This window comes from Solanum lycopersicum, chromosome 5, assembly GCF_036512215.1.
Source record: "Solanum lycopersicum chromosome 5, SLM_r2.1".
NCBI classification, from domain to species: Eukaryota; Viridiplantae; Streptophyta; class Magnoliopsida; order Solanales; family Solanaceae; genus Solanum; species Solanum lycopersicum.
In genome coordinates, this window is record NC_090804.1 from 29,696,749 (window position 1) to 29,714,669 (window position 17,921).

Consider the following 17,921-nt stretch of genomic DNA (forward strand, 5'->3'; position numbering starts at 1 on the left):
CTAGGCACTTTGAGCCATATTTAGCATAACCTTTTTTAGGGTTGTTACACTATCTCCCCCTTAGGAACATTCGTCCCTGAATGACGCTACTTATTCTTTAGTGTAATGCCAGTTAAAACATAACATAGATACTATTTACAACCATGCAATAGCAACAAAGAATGAAGAGTTAAGGAAACTTAGACTTAAGAATAGAAATTCTATCCTAAAGGGCTGAAAATATGAGGATAGCGGGATTGAATATCGGTGTCACGACCCAACCCAATGGGCCGTGACTAGTGTCCGTTTTGGATATCCACATACAAACCTGCTAAGTATAACCAACTGAAACTAAGACAATATGGAATTTAATCAAATCAAGCAAACCCCAACGTCATATATATATAAAGAGGACCTATCTCATAAGGAGTCATAACCATTCAACCATAACAACATACGCGAGCCGACAAGGCCGCCACTATTCAAAGCATAATAACATACGTAAGCCGACAAGGCTGCCACTACACGTACACAATGATGTACGCAGCCGACAAGGCTGCCCCTGTACAAGCGGACATCCTAAACAAACCATGTCCAGACCATTACCCAAAACATATATATACAACCCACATAATGTCCACAGACCTCTAAGAGTACATTAGTGAAACTCGACGGGACAGGGCCCCGCCATACCCATAGACGAGCAAAAGACTACACAAAAGTTATGTACCAAAACGACTGGGCTCCGGAACAGTGGAGCTCTCCCAATCAGCAGAGTAGATATCCTAGGCAGGAGGATCACCGAACTGTGCATCTACACCTGCGGGCATGAAACGCAGCCCCCCGAGGAAAGGGGGGTCAGTACGGACAATGTACTGAGTATGTAAAGCATAAGGTAAAGATGACAGGATACCAATATGGCAAGTCGAAACAAAATATCGCTACACATGTACCCTTCTAAGTGAAAATCATGCATATCTTTAACATATAAGGTGCCCAGCTTCCCTAGTAAGGAGCTCGGCAAGAATATACGTCACCTAGACGCTCTAGAGGTAAGTATCAAACCTGTCCGTTATTCGCTTATTTTTAAAAGTCATGCCAAACAAAGAAAGAAGGGACAGCGTTACATACCGTATAATCGAGCCGCACGTCCAATATTTACTGCTCAAGTTATTAATCTATAACAAGCAACAATCGTGCCGCAATTAGATAAACATCGCGCTTTACTTTCTTGTAAGCTAGCTAATAATCTAACGAAAATTCGGCAGCACTTCCCCTATTTTCCTTACTTCGTCCCAATCCAACAACAACCCAAATTATCCATTGCAATACCAATAACACATATAACCCAACGAATCATATTAAACAGCCCCCTCCTCAAAACAGTTCCGTCTCGGCAACCATAGCAGCGAAGCAATGACACAGCGAGCGATAACTCGTTTTATAATTCGCAACACATCTACCTTATCGTATTTGCTTTAATCAAAACAGTCCAAGCACCAACACTCGGTGTGTCGTTGCTTCGCTGCTATGGTTGCCGAGACGGAACCATTTTTTAGGGGGGGGCTGTTTAATATGATTTGTTGGGTTATATGTGTTATTGGTATTGCTGTGGATAATTTGGGTTGTTGTCGGATTAGGACGAAGTAAGGAAAATAGGGGAAGTGCTGCTGGATTTACTTTAGATTATTAGCTAGCCTACAAAATAGTAAAGCGCGACGTTTATCTAATTCCGGCACGATTGTTGCTTGTTATAGATTAATAGCTTGAGCAGTAAATATTGGACGTGCGGCTCGACTGTACGGTATGTAACGCAAAAAATGAGCGAATAACGGACAGGTTTGATACTTACCTCTAGAGCGTCTAGGCGACGTATATTCTTGCTTCCACAACTATTCCTCTATATATCGGCTATGTCTAAGGCTATGATGATTTCTCATATTTATGGTAGTGCTTCTAAGAGTCATTGAGATTTTACGTGTCCATGTCGTATTAAAGGTTCATAATCTTGATAAAACGTTAATCTTTGGTAATACTCCTTGCTGGTTCACGTTGATTGTGTTATTGAGTTATAAGAAATGATTTTAATTGCATATGGTTGCTCATAATATTCTGCTCGTGCATAGAGTCCTTTATTATTTTCATCGAGTCCTGGGCCGGGTAATGTTCGTGCGGAGTTTCTTGCATGTCAGCGAGTCCCTCACTAGAGGGACGAGTATGTATTTTATGTAAATGATTGGTGATAACGATGGTTATGATGATGATGATGATGACGGAGATGATGGGATGATTATTTTGCCGAGCCCCTTACTAGGGAAGCTGGGCACCTTATATGTTAAAGATATGCATGATTTTCACTTAAAAGGGTATATGTGTAGCGATATTTTGTTTCGACTTACCATATTGGTATCCTGTCATCTTTACTCTATGCTTTACATACTCAGTACATTGTCCGTACTGACTCCCCTTTCCTCAGGGGGCTGCGTTTCATGCCTGCAGGTGTAGACGCACAGTTCGGTTATCCTCCCGCCTAGGATATCTACTCTGCTGATTGGGAGAGCTCCACTATTTCGGAGCCCAGTCGTTTTGGGTACATAACTTTTTGTGTAGTCTTTTGCTTGTCTATAGGTATGGCGGGGGCCTGTCCCGTCGAGTTTCACTACTGAACTCTTTGAGGTCTGTGGACATTATGTGGGTTGTATATATATGTTTTGGATAATGGTCTGGACATGGTTTGTTTGGGACGTCCGCTTGTACAGGGTCAGCCTTGTCGGCTGCGTACATCATTGTGTATTGTGTAGTGGCAGCCTTGTCGGCTTACGCATGCTATTATGCTTTGGATAGTGGCAGCCTTGTCGGCTCGCGTGTGTTGTTACGGTTGAATGTTTATGACTCCTTATGAGACAGGTCCTCTTTATATATATATATGACGTTGGGTTGGCTTGATTGATTAAATTCCATATTGTCTTAGTTTCAGTTGGTTATACTTAGCAGGTTTGTATGTGGGTGTCCAAAACGGGCACTAGTCATGGCCCATCGGGTTGGGTCGTGACAAAGAGTGGTATCAGAGCGGTTCTTCCTCGGAAGTGTCTACAGACCGTGTCTAGTAGAGTCTTGTTTATTGGTGTGTTATTCACCACATCTATAAACAGGAAGCTACAGGACATTTAGGATGTCATCCTTTCTTCGTATTCTAGATCGTGTGAAAGAGATATATTAACAGGATAATCCTTTTCTAACGAATTCTTGTGTTTTCAGCTATGCCTCCAAAGAAAGCGACAGCCGCCTAGAAGGGCAAATCGGTAGCAGAAGGTACTAGTCAGACCCGGAGAGTTACTAGGGCCCGTGCCCAGTCTATGCCTGGTATTGTGCTCCAGTCTGAGAGCTCTTCTACACCGCCACCGCCAGAGGATCTTAAAGCAGCAGCAGCTCCAGTTCGGGGGACACCACCAGCCCACGAGGCCCTAGCACCTGAACCTCCAGCTCCTCAGTCAGGGGCGGAGGATAGGGCCGTGAGAGATGCGGTTTAGTTGCTGACTAGATTAGTGCCAGGTCAGGCTCGCAGGCATGGACTAGGAGTTGATCATGCAGATAGATCTGATAGCTTAAGGGCTCGTGACTTCTTAAGTTGTAATCCTCCAGAGTTCTTTGGGTCAAGGCCCCAGGATGATCCACAAGAGTTTATTCGTCAGATGCAGCATATATTGAGGATAATAAGGGCTTCGAAGACCGAGTCTGTTGAGTTGGCTACGTATCGTTTGCGGGATGTAGCTATTAATTGGTATGAGTCTTGGGAGTTATCTAGGGGTGAGGGTTCTCCTCCAGCGGTATGGGATGAATTTGTGGAGGCTTTCCAGGGCCACTTCCTGCCTCCAGAGATGAAGCGAGCTAGAGTCAATAGATTCTTGCGTTTGAGGCAGAATGGCAGGAGCGTTCGAGAGATTAGCCTCGAGTTTGATTCATTGGCTAGGCATGCGCCTACTATTGTGGTTGATATGGCAGACAGGGTACATCATTATGTGATGGGATTGGATCGTTATCTGATTGACGGTTGTATGGCAGTGACTCTTCAGCCAGGTATGGACATTGCTCGGGTGCAGGCATATGCACAGCAGAGGATCGGCACCGGGGACGTCAGCCAGATATAGATTATAATAGAGGATAGCATAAGAGGGCTAGATCAGCAGGTTATCCTGACGAGTTTCGAGGCGGGCAGTCTCAGCAGCATGTTAGATTTTCTTCCCAGCCAGCACAGAGTGCACCCCGACGTTTCATGGGTAAGGGGTTCGATCGTACGGGATATTCGGAAGCTGGTCAGAGCTCTAGGGCGTCAGGGTCACAGATGGGCAGGGGTTTGAGCCAGTCGAGGCCACCTTTGCCTCGGTGTTCTCGCTGTGGTAGGTCCCATCCTGGGGGATGTCGTTGGGATACAGGTGCATGTTTTTCTTGCGGTCGTAGGGCCATACTATGAGGGAGTGTCACCTTAGAGGTAGTGCAGGTGGTATGGCACAACCTACTGGGTCCGTTGCTGGTTCATCTTCTTCTGTGGCTATGCGCCCTACGGGGCAGGGTATTCAGGCGCCAGCAAGCCGTGGTAGAGGACGTGGTGGAGCTTCAAGTTCTAGCGGTCCCTCGAACCGGATACATGCTTTGACTAATAGGCACGATCAGGAGGCGTCACCTAATGTGATCACGGGTATATTATCACTATTCTCCCGAAGTGTGTATGCATTGATAGACCCAGGTTCTACCTTATCATTTAGATCTCCCTTTGTTGCTAGTAGAATCAGAATAGAGTCTGAGTTGATAGAACCATTTGAGGTAGCTACACCTGTAGAAGATTTTGTCATAGCTACGCGAGTATATAAGAATTGTTCAGTAGTTATATATAGTCATCGTACCGTAGCAGATCTAATAGAGTTAAATATGATTGAGTTTGATATTATCATGGGCATGGATTGGTTGGTTGCTTGTTATGCTAATGTTGATTGCAGAGGAAAGATAGTTCGATTTCAATTTCCAGGGGAACCTATTATAGAGTGGAAGGAGAGTACAGTATCGCCGAAAGGTAAGTTCATTTCATACCTTAAGACCGGGAAGATGGTTAGAAAAGGCTATATTTATCATCTGGTTCGGGTGCATGACATAAAGGCAGAGGCATCGACTCTTCAATCAGTCCCGGTAGTTAATGAATTTTCCGATGTATTCCCAGAGGAACTTCTAGGCCTTCCTCCAGAATGAGAGATAGAGTTTAATATAGATGTACTTCCAGATACCCAGCCTATATCTATACCTCCTTATAGAATGGCACCTAATGAGTTGAAAGAATTGAAAGAACAATTGAGGGATTTGCTAGGAAAGGGCTTCATCAGGCCTAGTACGTCACCTTGGGGAGCACCGGTACTGTTTGTGAGGAAGAAGGATGGGTCGCTGCGGATGTGTATTAATTATAGGCAGCTGAACAAAGTAACAATAAAGAACAGGTATCCCCTCCCAAGGATTGACGATCTATTTGACCAATTGCAGGGGGCAATGTGTTTTTCAATGATAGACTTGCGGTCAGGTTATCATCAGGTGGGGGTAAGGGAGGCAGATATTCCAAAGACAGCATTCCGAACCCGATACGGGCATTATGAGTTTAGAGTGCTGTCTTTTGGGCTGAATAATTCTCCAGCGGTGTTTATAGATTTAATGAATCGAGTGTTTAAACCATTCCTTGATATGTTTGTTATTGTATTTATAGACTATATTCTGGTCTATTCACGTTCAGAAGAGGAGCATGCAGACCATTTAAGGACGGTACTTAGGGTGCTTCAGCACCACAAGTTGTATGCTAAGTTTTCTAAGTGTGAGTTTTGGTTGACTTCAGTGGCATTCTTGGGGCATATTATTGGAGCAGATGGTATTTGGGTAGACACGCAGAAGATTGAGGCTGTAAAGACTTGGCCCTGACCTACGACACCTACTGAGGTATGCAGCTTTCTGGGGTTAGCAGGCCTTTGACAAGGCTAACTCAAAAGGCAGCCAAGTTCCAGTGGACTGATGCTTGTGAGCGAAGCTTCCAGCTATTGAAAGACAAATTGACTAAAGCTCCAGTCCTAACTCTTCCGGAGGGACTAGATGGCTATGTTATTTATTGTGATGCTTCGGGTGTTGGGGTAGGATGTTTATTAATGCAGCATGGCAAAGTAATAGCCTATGCCTCCCGACAGCTTAGGAAGCATGAAAAGAACTATCCCACTCACGATCTGATGTTAGCGGTCGTGGTTCATGCCTTGAAGATATCGAGGCATTATTTATATGGTGTCCATGTGGACATCTATACAAATCATAAGAGTCTCCAATATATCTTTAAACAGAAGGAGCTGAACTTACGACAGAGGCGGTGGTTAGAGTTGCTAAAGGATTGTGATGTTGATATTTTATATCATCCAGGGAAAGAAAATGTTGTAGCAGATGCTCTTAGCCGTAAGTCCATGGGTAGCTTGACAGATGTACAACCAGAAAGGAGGGATATGGTTTGGGAGATTCAGCGGCTATCTAGCCTTGGAGTCCGTCTGGCTAATTCAAAAGATAGTGGAGTTTCTATTCGAGAGGTTGATGAGTCTTCAATCATAGATGAGGTAAAGAGACACCAATACGAGGACCCTATTCTGGCACAGTATAGAGATGCAGCTCTTCAAAAGGAAAAGACCCCATTTAAGGTTACACCTGACGGAGTGTTACGATATGAAGGCAGATTGTGTGTACCCGATATTGCGGGGCTACGACGACAAGTTATGGGAGAGGCACACTCTGCCCGTTATTCTATTTACCCAGGGTCAACGAAAATGTATCATGACCTCAAATGCTTATATTGGTGGGATGGCATGAAAAAGGACATAGCGGAGTTTGTTGCTCAGTGCCCGAATTGTCAACAAGTCAAGATCGAACATCAGAAGCTTGGTGGATTATTACAGGAGATAGAGATCCCGACTTGGAAATGGGAGAGGATTAATATAGACTTCATTACAGGCTTACTCGCACTCAATGGAAGTATGACGCTATATGGGTTATTCTAGATAGGCTGACGAAATCGGCCCATTTTATTCCAGTCAGGACTACTTATTCGGCTGAAGATTATGCGAGGTAATATGTCAGGGAGATAGTGAGACTTCATGGAGTTCCCACGTCCATTATATCAGACAGAGGAGCTCAATTTACAGCCAACTTTTGGAGATCGTTTCAGAAGGGATTGGGGACACAAGTGAACCTTAGCACACCATTTCACCCTCAGACTGATGGGCAGGCTGAGCGTACTATTCAGACATTAGAAGATATGTTGCGGGTTTGTATTATTGACTTCAAAGGTAGCTGGGATGACCACTTGCCTCTCATTGAGTTTGCCTATAATAATAGCTACCATTCTAGTAACCCGATGGCACCGTACGAGGCCTTATATGGGAGGAAGTGCATCACCTATTGGTTGGTTTGATGTTGGCGAGACTAAGTTAATAGGACCGGATGTGATTCAGCAAGCTGTTGACAAGGTGAAGCTTATTCATGAAAGATTATTAGCAGCCCAGAGTCGACAGAAGTCATATGCAGATAATCGGCGTTGAGATTTGGAGTTTCAGATTGGTGACTGGGTATTCCTGAAGGTATCACCCATGAGGGGTGTGATGAGATTCGGCAGGAAGGGGAAGCTCAGTCCAAGATACATTGGGCCTTATCAGATTGTTCGTAGGATAGGCAACGTTGCCTATGAGTTGGATCTACCATCTGATTTGGAGGCGGTACATCCAGTCTTCCATGTATCGATGCTACGTAAATGTATTGGTGATCCTTCTAGAGTATTCCCTGTAGATGATGTTCAGGTAACAGAGGAGTTGTCATTTGAGGAGAAACCCGTAGCTATACTTGATCACCAGGTTATAAGGTTACGTACTAAGGATGTGGCTTCCGTCAAAGTGTTGTGGCACAATAATAATAGGGAGGAGATGACTTGGGAAGCGGAAGATGAAATGAAGAATAAGTATCCTTACTTGTTCCCCGTACCTGCAGGTAATTTAATTCCTAGCTTGACTATATTAATTGATAAACGAGATTATGTAGTAAGTTGTGACTCTGTGAGGCATCTGTAAGTTACGGAATGTAGGTTGATAAGTATAACTGTTAGAGAGACCTCGCTGGAATTTGTTTTTGTAACACACTAACTTAAAAATCGAGGACGAATGTTCCTAAGGGGGGAAGGATGTTATGCCTCGTATTTTTATACGTAGTGCGCGTCATGATCTAGTAGACGTAAGTCCGGGGAATGAGATTTTATTTTAAGTTCCAAGTGATTAAAGAAATATTAGGCAAGGATGTTAATTCCAAATGTGATATTAAGTATGATTTGGCTAATGTAAGTGCCATTAACTTTAAGTGAGGGATTAATTAGTGGCTGATTAGGATTAATTTAATCCAGTGGCCCCACCACTCAAGGCAAAAAATAAAAGGAATCAGATTGGGAGCTGGCCTTAGTGGGACACGTGTAGAGGGGGGGCTGCCTCCACTCCATACTATAAATGAGGTGGTGAAATCCAATCCATACTATAAATAAGGTGGTGAAATGCATTGCAGCATATCATCTTCTTCACCACTTGGCTTAGGCAGCCATGGAAATGGAGAAAACCAACCTTGCAACTCTTGGCCAGCAGCTGCAAATAATTTGGTTAGTAATCTCTTTGCTTGGTGTGTTAATTCTTTAGAATACCTTTGTTAATTATCCATTAATATTAATAAGGGGGCGTGACCAGTAGTTTAGGAAGTTTGTTTTAGTTACTGAATGTGCTAAGTATGAGCGGAAACCATAACCGGATTATTAGTGGTGTCGTGTTAGTGTTTGGGCTATTTTGATCAAAGAAAACTGCAGGAAATTCTGTTTTGACGTCATGTACATGTTAATGTGAGTATGGGTATATACTCCAAAGAATTGATACGATAAGGTAGATGTGTTGCGAATTATAAAACGAGTTATCGCTCGGTGTGTCGTTGCTTCGCTGCTATGGTTGCCGAGCAGAACCGTTTTGGGGGGAGGGGCTGTTTAATATGGTTCGTTGGGTTATATGTGTTATTGGTATTGCTGTGGATAATTTGGGTTGTTGTCGGATTGGGACGAAGTAAGGAAAATAGGGGAAGTGCTGCCGGATTTTCGTTAGACTATTAGATAGCTTACAAAATAGTAAAGCGCGACGTTTATCTAATTGCAGCACGATTGTTGCTTGTTATAGATTAATAGCTTGAGCAGTAAATATTGGACGTGCGGCTCGACTATACGGTATGTAACGCTACCCCTTCTTTCTTTGTTTGGCATGACTTTTAAAAATGAGCGAATAACGTACAGGTTTGATACTTACCTCTAGAGTGTCTAGGTGACGTATATTCTTGCTTCCACAACTATTCCTCTATATATCGGCTATATCTAAGGCTATGATGATTTCTCATATCTATGGTAGTGCTTCTTAGAGTCATTGAGATTTTACGTTTCCATATCGTATTAAAGGTTCATAATCTTGATAACACGTTAATCTTTGGTAATACTCCTTGCTGGTTCACGTTGATTGTTCTATTGAGTTATAAGAAATGATTTTAATTTCATATGGTTGCTCATAATATTCTGCTCGTGCATAGAGTCCTTTATCATTTCACCAATCCCGGGCCGGGTAATGTTCGTGCGGAGTTTCTTGCATGTCACCGAGTCCCTCACTAGAGGCCGGGTATGTATATTATATATATGATTGGTGATGAGGATGGTAATGATGATGATGATGACGGGGATGATGTGATGATTATTTTGCCGAGCCCCTTACTAGGGAAGCTGGGCATCTTATATGTTAAAGATATGCATGATTTTCACTTAAAAGGGTATATGTGTAGCGATATTTTGTTTCGACTTACCATATTGGTATCCTGTCATCTTTACTTTATGCTTTACATACTCAGTTCATTGTCCATACTGACCCCCCTTTCCTCGGGGGGCTGCATTTCATGCCCGCAGGTGTAGACGCACAGTTCGGTGATCCTCCCGCCTAGGATATCTACTCTGCTGATTGGGAGAGATCCACTGTTCATGAGCCCAGTCGTTTTGGGTACATAACTTTTTGTGTAGTCTTTTGCTTGTCTATGGGTATGGCGGGGCCGTGTCCCATCGAGTTTCACTACTGTACTCTTAGAGGTCTGTACAGGGGCAGCCTTGTCGGCTGCGTACATCATTGTGTATTGTGTAGTGGCAGCCTTGTCGGCTTACGCATGCTATTATGCTTTGGATAGTGGCGGCCTTGTCGGCTCGCGTATGTTGTTACGGTTGAATGGTTATGACTCATTATGAGACAGGTCCTCTATATATATATGACTTTGGGGTTGGCTTGATTGATTAAATTCCATATTGTCTTAGTTTCAGTTGGTTATACTTAGCAGGTTTGTATGTGGGTGTCCAAAACGGCACTAGTCACGGCCCATCGGGTTGGGTCGTGACATTATCTTCGGATTTTAACTTAGTGCTTTGATACCAACTTTTTGTCACGACCGGAATCTAGATCCAGACGAGACTGGCATCATTGACCTCAGAGGACGCAGACAAGCCTACATACGTCATTCTTACTTCATCTAGGTTAATTTTAGCAGAAAAACTTTTTGTTTTCTTATTTCATGCTAAACATTTTGAACTTAACATCATAGGCGTTCACAAATCAACCATCTAATATAGCGATAATCAAATGAAAGAAACAGTTCATAATTGCATTAAACGTATTCTTGCCAAAACGGCACCAATACAAAGTATGAAATGAAAGTGGAAAGAAACACTAGTGGAAGATGCTCCACTAGCTAAAGCCTACATCTAAACTAGATAATAACGGTAGACATCCTCAAACGCATGAGGGCCTACCAAGTCCGGATGAAAGATCGACGTCTGGATAGTTACAACGTCAACCTGTAAGCTCTAGCGTCCACCTCTGTCTGCACCAAAAATTGTAGAATTGTATGGGATTAGTACACAATTGTACTAAGTATGGGTATGTGCAAGCACACACCAAGGACATGCATGAGTAAGAACAACTCTTTCCTAACAACATGATTATTGAAAGTCAAGTCAGTGGACTTGCCAAAATGGGGTTAGGAAAGTTAGTGAGCTTTCCAAATTTGTATTAGGAAAGTCATGCAATGAGAGTAACATACATCATCATACTTATCATACTGCACACAGCACATAACATCTTACATATAGCACATATCATTTTGCATATAGCACATAACATCTTATACATAGCACATATCGTTTTCTATATAGCACATTATCGTTTTGCATATAGCACATAAAATCTTTCGTATCATTTATTCATTTGCCATGAGACCTTTGAATCATAAACTTGACATTAAGAGTTTCCAAAATGAGGGCTCAACATATGGGACCTCAACTAGGGAGTCTTCATTAGCAAACACAGAGTCTGCTTCATTCATTCATACGTACTTCTTTTATTTCGTTCATATGCTAGTGTGAACACCAGCTATACCTAGGAAGTAGTTTAAGACTTCCATCGGGTTCGTTGTGAAATGATCAAGAATGACCTAGTGTCATTACTTAGATCTAGCTCACCTCTTGATTATCCTATCCTAACACCTTTCGTATCATTCATTTCATTATGTGCATCATTTGAGGCTGGCCTCATTAATTCATTGGGAACTTTAACTTTAACCGACATAGATCATGTGAGCATCATGAAATCCAATGTCTCCCCCACACCGAAAAGAGGTGGAATCACTGGCCAAAGTGACCCAAAACATGCTAGCATACATGGGAATTGAACCCCGCCAGATCCCTATATTTGCAGTATAGGTTCGAAGACTAGGAGATTAAAGGAGACCCATACCCGGCATGCTAGACCGTCTCATCTCATGAGAATTGCGTGAACCTCCGCCCTTCTTGAAAGAAGGCATCATCGCTCATATCTAGTCTATCGGTGCTCAGTATAAAGTTCCATTTCATTCAACTCATACGTCACGGAACCCGGTAACTAGTATGAGGACATCATATCTCAATAGATGATTTCTCATCTCATTATTAGTATTAAGTATACATTATTTTCAATACTTTCATTCGAGTGTTTATAGAGATTGGTCTCATCATTAACTTTACACTCTCATAGGTGAGTATGTTTTTGTAACATTTACTTAGGCTCATTTGAGATTGCTCGCATCTTTCACATTTCCCTCTTATCATGTTGTCACCACATTCATTAACATTAGCACATTTGCTCTTCATAATTACTCACCCCTTTTTATGTGAATGTTCATTTCATCATATGCCAATGCACTTGGTCATTTGTGTGTTTCACACTCTTACTTAACCCTTCTAGGGTTTCATCATTTCATTACATAATATTCATTTCATCGTATGCCAATGTACTTGGCCATTAAGTGTATTTTACACTTGTACTTAACTCTTGTAGGGTTACATCATTTCATTATATACATCTTAGGTTCACTTATTTTTAAACGTATGCTAGACTTATGGGTCTATACATACAAATCATGAGGCTCATTCATAGTTCGTTTAAGTGATTCATATCTTCCTAATATTATATGGTACAAGACTTATTCATCTTGTATGTATGCCAAGATCTCGATTTCGATCTAAGTAGGCAGCATTATTCTTGTACATTTAATTCACGTATGACTTATATATCAATACGGAATTTGGGAAAGGGAACCCGGTTTCGAATCCCTTAGACAACACTTACATTTTTCATTTATTTTATTTTGGTCCACACGGTTTGGGGACCCAAGATCAAGCCCCAACACCTTCATTTCCTTTTAGTTTTTTTTCTTTAAATTTTCTCTTTCTCGGCGAGGGGTTGTGGGATCGAACCCCCACAGCCCCTTTTATTTTGATTTCTTTTTCCTTGACTTTTTTTGACTTGACCATGAGGGTGAGGGTTCGAATCCCCACGTCCTCACTTTATTTTTCTCTTTAATCCCTAAATCAGCCTAGAGATCGTGGGTTCGATTCCCACACGCGTCAACATTTATTTTCTTTTATTTTACTTAAGTCTGTCTGAAAGGTTGTTGTTTCGAATCCCAGTCCTCTCATTTATTATTTTCATGATTTCATTTCCCAGCAAAGACCACGGTTTGAATCCCCCTAACATAATACTTTTAACTCACTTAGTTTCATGATTTTTAACATGGTGAGTTCACAGGTTTGACCCTTAGTGAGCTCACTTATTTTTCTTCATTTTTCATAACATAATAAAACATTTTAACTTGACAGAAATTCATCAACTTATGGCTGGAAATTTTGTAATTTTCATCATCTTTTCATCAAGTTACACATTAGTTCTTAGGGAAATTTCATAGTTCTTTATAATGTTTTAGGTGCATTTTCATGGATTCATTTAGCCAAGAGTTTCTCACTCAATTCAGCCATATTACACTTCATATGAACATCACAATTTGCATAAACATTTGTACATAAAATACAAAGAACTAACATGCCATTTCAAGTCCTAATCTGTGACCAATAGTCACGGCAATACACCCAAATGCACGTAAGTCATATATTCAGAAAACATATATTGTCGTTCATACGATTCCAAACACACATTCATGATCATATTAATCACGAAAACACATTACATGCATAATACCTACCAGTAAATATACCCAACCTACGAATCAACGGGAGCGACTGACAGGGACATGCAAAGGGGAACAATCCTAGTTTCAGATTACAATATACTGAACCTTAAAGGGTCTCTTGGAAAAGGGACCAAGAGAAAACGAACCCATACCTTTGATGACTTCAAACCTTGAAGTTTCTGCCCAAAGCTTCTCTAACACGCACGTCCAAAACCAAGTTTCAACACTAAACTTTCGACGAAAAACCCTCCCGTTGCCTAACGTACTTTGCTTAGCGTTTGATTTTATTTTTCGTTGTGAGTTCTTCAAGTGTGAAGAACTTTGGTAAATTTTCTGTTCTTGTACGTTTTTTTGGCAGAGAGAACGTGAAAGAGAATGATAGAAACGTGAGAGACATGAGCGTGAGAGATAACAATTTTCTTAGGCTTAGGAGTCTAGTTTAGGACTTGTCAAAAAAAGGTTTTATTAAATGGTAAAAAATTGATTTCCCTTTTATTTTAAATCAGCCAATAAATTAATATTAATTAATTACATTAATTTGCCAACTTAAATAAAAAATAATTTAAATCATCGTTTACACCTAGGTTCGAACCCGCGTGGAGCAAGACTTCACTTTAAGAGTCAATTTTCGGCCCTCTCTTCTCAAAATGCCCCTCCACCTTAATAATAAATAATTAATTATATATTTAGGGTAATTATGATACTACCCTTAGCCTAGAAAAATACAATTTTATCCCTAGGCACTCCAAACCTAAGATTTTCCCATTTTAAGCTCAGAAAAGACTCATTCGAGTAAATATTCGTATTCGAGAGCCCTACGTGGCTGGACCCAACCTTTTCTAGCTCAAATAACTCCCCAAGTTAGTTGGCTTGGATGTAGCAAGGGTTCAGAGGTCTGGTGCTACGCGCATCAATCCGTGTGAACCCGATCTAATCGTAGGCATTTTAGACACATTGAGCATGATTTGGCATAACCATTTTTAGGTTTGTTACACTTATGTGTATGTGTGCATAGCCTCTACTATTGACTATTTTATAGATGCAAGTTAAGAGAAATATTGACGACTCTTTCAACGGTTTGGACATCAGCATTTCTCCAGACCATTTGGTAGGTCCTCTTGATTTCGAGGATGCTACAGTTTTAGTCTAGCCTTATGTTTAGACAAAGGTAGTGGATGTTGTCCCAAGAGTTTATTTCATACTTTCATTTCGAAGCTTTTGTAATAAGGCCGTGTTTAGCCAACGTATTTATGATATATTCTTATTCTGTTTCGAATTGATTCTTATGATAGATGGTTGTTACATTTATGTTGAGCTTAGTATATGATGAATTCATAAAATAACTATATGAAGTCTATGTATACTTCATACGTTTAAAAGTTTTAAATTTTCCGCTAAAATTTCCATATGAATGTGATGAATGCAAGATGAGGCTTGTCTATGACCTCTGAGAGGTCAACGACACCGGTTACGATTCCAATTTCAGAATCTGAGTCGTGAAAAACTTGGTATCAGAGTATGAGGTTAAAGTACCTAGAAACTAAAGCTTAACACAACCACTTTACGTAGTTTCTAGATTATGGTTGTGAAGGCGCCACAATCATGACTTAGAGACTATGCATTGATAGGAAAATCTCCCTTCTTCTAATCTTTATATAATTGACGCTTTGTGTCAATATAAGTATTTAACTTCCTGATTGTGTGAATGCATAGAAGAATACACACAATTATTAAGATAGTCAAGTGGTCTAAGGTGCCAGGCTCAAGATCCGGCCTTCCCAGGAAGGGACCATAATGGAAATTCCCAATGTGGACGAAAGACGTGTGGTGAGTGTGGTTGTTCGCATGGAGGTGAATTCATGGTAATGTCTTAAGCCTGCTATGAGTATTGATGAGGAGGAGAAGGATAAGTTGGCTACATACCAACTCAGAAATATGGCTTAGACGTGGATTTGCTTCATAAGTGTTATGTTATAATAGACTATAGAAACAGGGTAGTAAGGCTTCAATTTCCAAATAAGTTGGGCTAAAATGAGAAAGGCGTGGTTCAAATCCAACAGGCCAAGGAAGATGCTCAGCCTCGGCCAAATGTTGTAGGCGAAGCCCCCATCCAAACCAAGAGAAATTGGCTCTTTGCGTTGAAAGGAAGAGAGGAACAAGAGAAGTCCACTGATGTAGATAATGGTAACTTGCTTGTCTTCTCCTTTCCTGTTTATGCATTATTAGATCCAGGATCTACCTTGTATATGGTAACTCCTTTTGTGGCTAATCAATTTGACTTGATTCCTGAGATCTTACATGAACTGTTTCTAGTTAGTAATCCAATATGAGATAGTGTTAAGGCCGAAGGGGTATATAGAGAAATAGATGATATAGTGGCAAGTCCCTTTGAAATTAAGTTGGGTGTCATTAGGTTCAAATCTTAAGGCCAATAAGATGTTATCTAAGAGGTTAGATATACTCTTGCCAAATCTGGTTTATGTTAAGAAACTCTAAGTATAAGTGCTTTAATGGATTTGATGTGGTAAAAAAAGTTATGTTGCTGTTTTTGTGTAGCATAGACATGTTTTCCGTGTTACATGTTTTGTGATGTGCATTAACTTAAGTGTGATTGAGAAGGAAATTCCTCAATCTCAAATATGCAGCTTCAGACAAGCTTGAAAGAAATGCATCATCCAAATAAGTGTGAATCAGATATTCAAAAAAGAGAAATTTTTGAGTATGAAAAAGTAACTTTTGAAAGTCACCTTTTGTTTAAATGATGTATAGGTGTGATTCCGGGACAGATGTTCCTGGGGGAGGGGGGGATGGATAATGCAACATTCCAGAAAATCATACGTTTAATGAAAAGACCAATAGGTTCTTAAGAATGTGTATCACGGGTAAATAGGCATCCCAATGCCCAATATTTAGAAATATTGAGCATATTAGAAAATTATGGGCATAGTAGAAATTGGCTTAGAGAGTGTTAGCCAAATTTTCAAGTATCTATGAGTTTGTCTAATGAATGTACCTGAAATGAAGACCCTAAGCTAATTAAAAAGTCGTCTTTACAAATCACATGAACTACTAGGCATCCAAGTGTCAAGCCTAGTACCATAACACCTGACCATTTAAACGGATCATATAGATTAAACAGTGCCCAAGGACATGGTGAGGATCCTTGGGAAAATAAGTAAACATTCCCAAATAAACCATAAATAATAGTTAGTTAGGAAAGTGCAACCAACCTATGTGCAAGCACATGTGCAAGACATGTGAAGAAGCTGCCAAATGAGGGGACCACCCTAACCAAATTTGGTTAGGGTAGTTAGGGGGGAAACGTGCACAAGGTACAACTCCATGTGGGGCCTAACCACCCTACAAATTCTAGACTCTAACCTACTACCCAAAATAACTAAATAACCTAGGACTAACCGAATTAGACCCATTAGTGCACCCGACAACCTAGGACCCAAACCGGGTTGACACTAACCTAGTACTAGTTAAAGAAACAACCTAGTACCTAACCTTATAATTAATTAATTAATAAGGGCTAAACCAAAAATAAAAAGGAAATTTTAATATTTCGATTAAGATCCTAACAATTTAAGGGTACTTTAGTAATTGCCCTAGGATACTTAATTAATTAATTTAGCAACTTAATTGATTAATTTAAAGGGGCAAAACCTAAATCACAAATCAATATCCAGATTTCGGTAAATAAGGAAAAACAATCTAGTACCTAACCTAGGATGGTTCAAAGAATTAGTTATGGTTATAACGACTTAGTTTACTTTAGTAATTAATTACCCTAGGTCACTTAATTAATTAAATTATCCATTTAATTAATTAAATTAAAGGGTCAAACCGAAATTCTTTCACTAACCTAGTACAACTCAAGAAACATCCTAGTACTTAACCTAGGATGGTCCAAAAGGGTTAATTTTTGTTCCAATGATTTAGGGGCACTTTAATAGTTACCCTAGGTACCTTAATTAATTAAATTAGCCATTTAATTAATTAATTTAAAGGGGCAAAAGAAATTCTTAGGAAAATTTTCAGATTTTGACCAAGTATTGTTTTCCTAGTTCTAGTCAATCTAGGAGGGGCTTTTTATTAATTAGTTAATTAATTAATTTAGTTAACTTATTAACCTAAGTTAAATGAGTCAAGGTCAGTTCTTAAACCTAAAAATAACGTTCAAACTCATAGACAAAGAGGATGCAAAAACAGTAACCAACGAATGCAAGAAAAAGGCAGAAAATTTATCGATTTCTCTAGGGTGATTTCAAGGTTTCGTT

General features: G+C 40.4%; 1 protein-coding gene across 1 annotated transcript in view; it reads right to left on the reverse strand.

Annotated features, from left to right (window-relative positions):
• Positions 1-346: 346 nt before the first annotated feature.
• Positions 347-17,921, reverse strand: part of LOC138348558 (uncharacterized) — a 113,567-nt gene continuing 95,992 nt past the window's right edge. Inside the window, exon 5 of the mRNA XM_069297994.1 lies at positions 347-799. Within this exon, the coding sequence (XP_069154095.1) occupies positions 765-799 (35 nt within the window). The 3' untranslated portion in view covers positions 347-764. The remainder of the gene's footprint in view (positions 800-17,921) is intronic.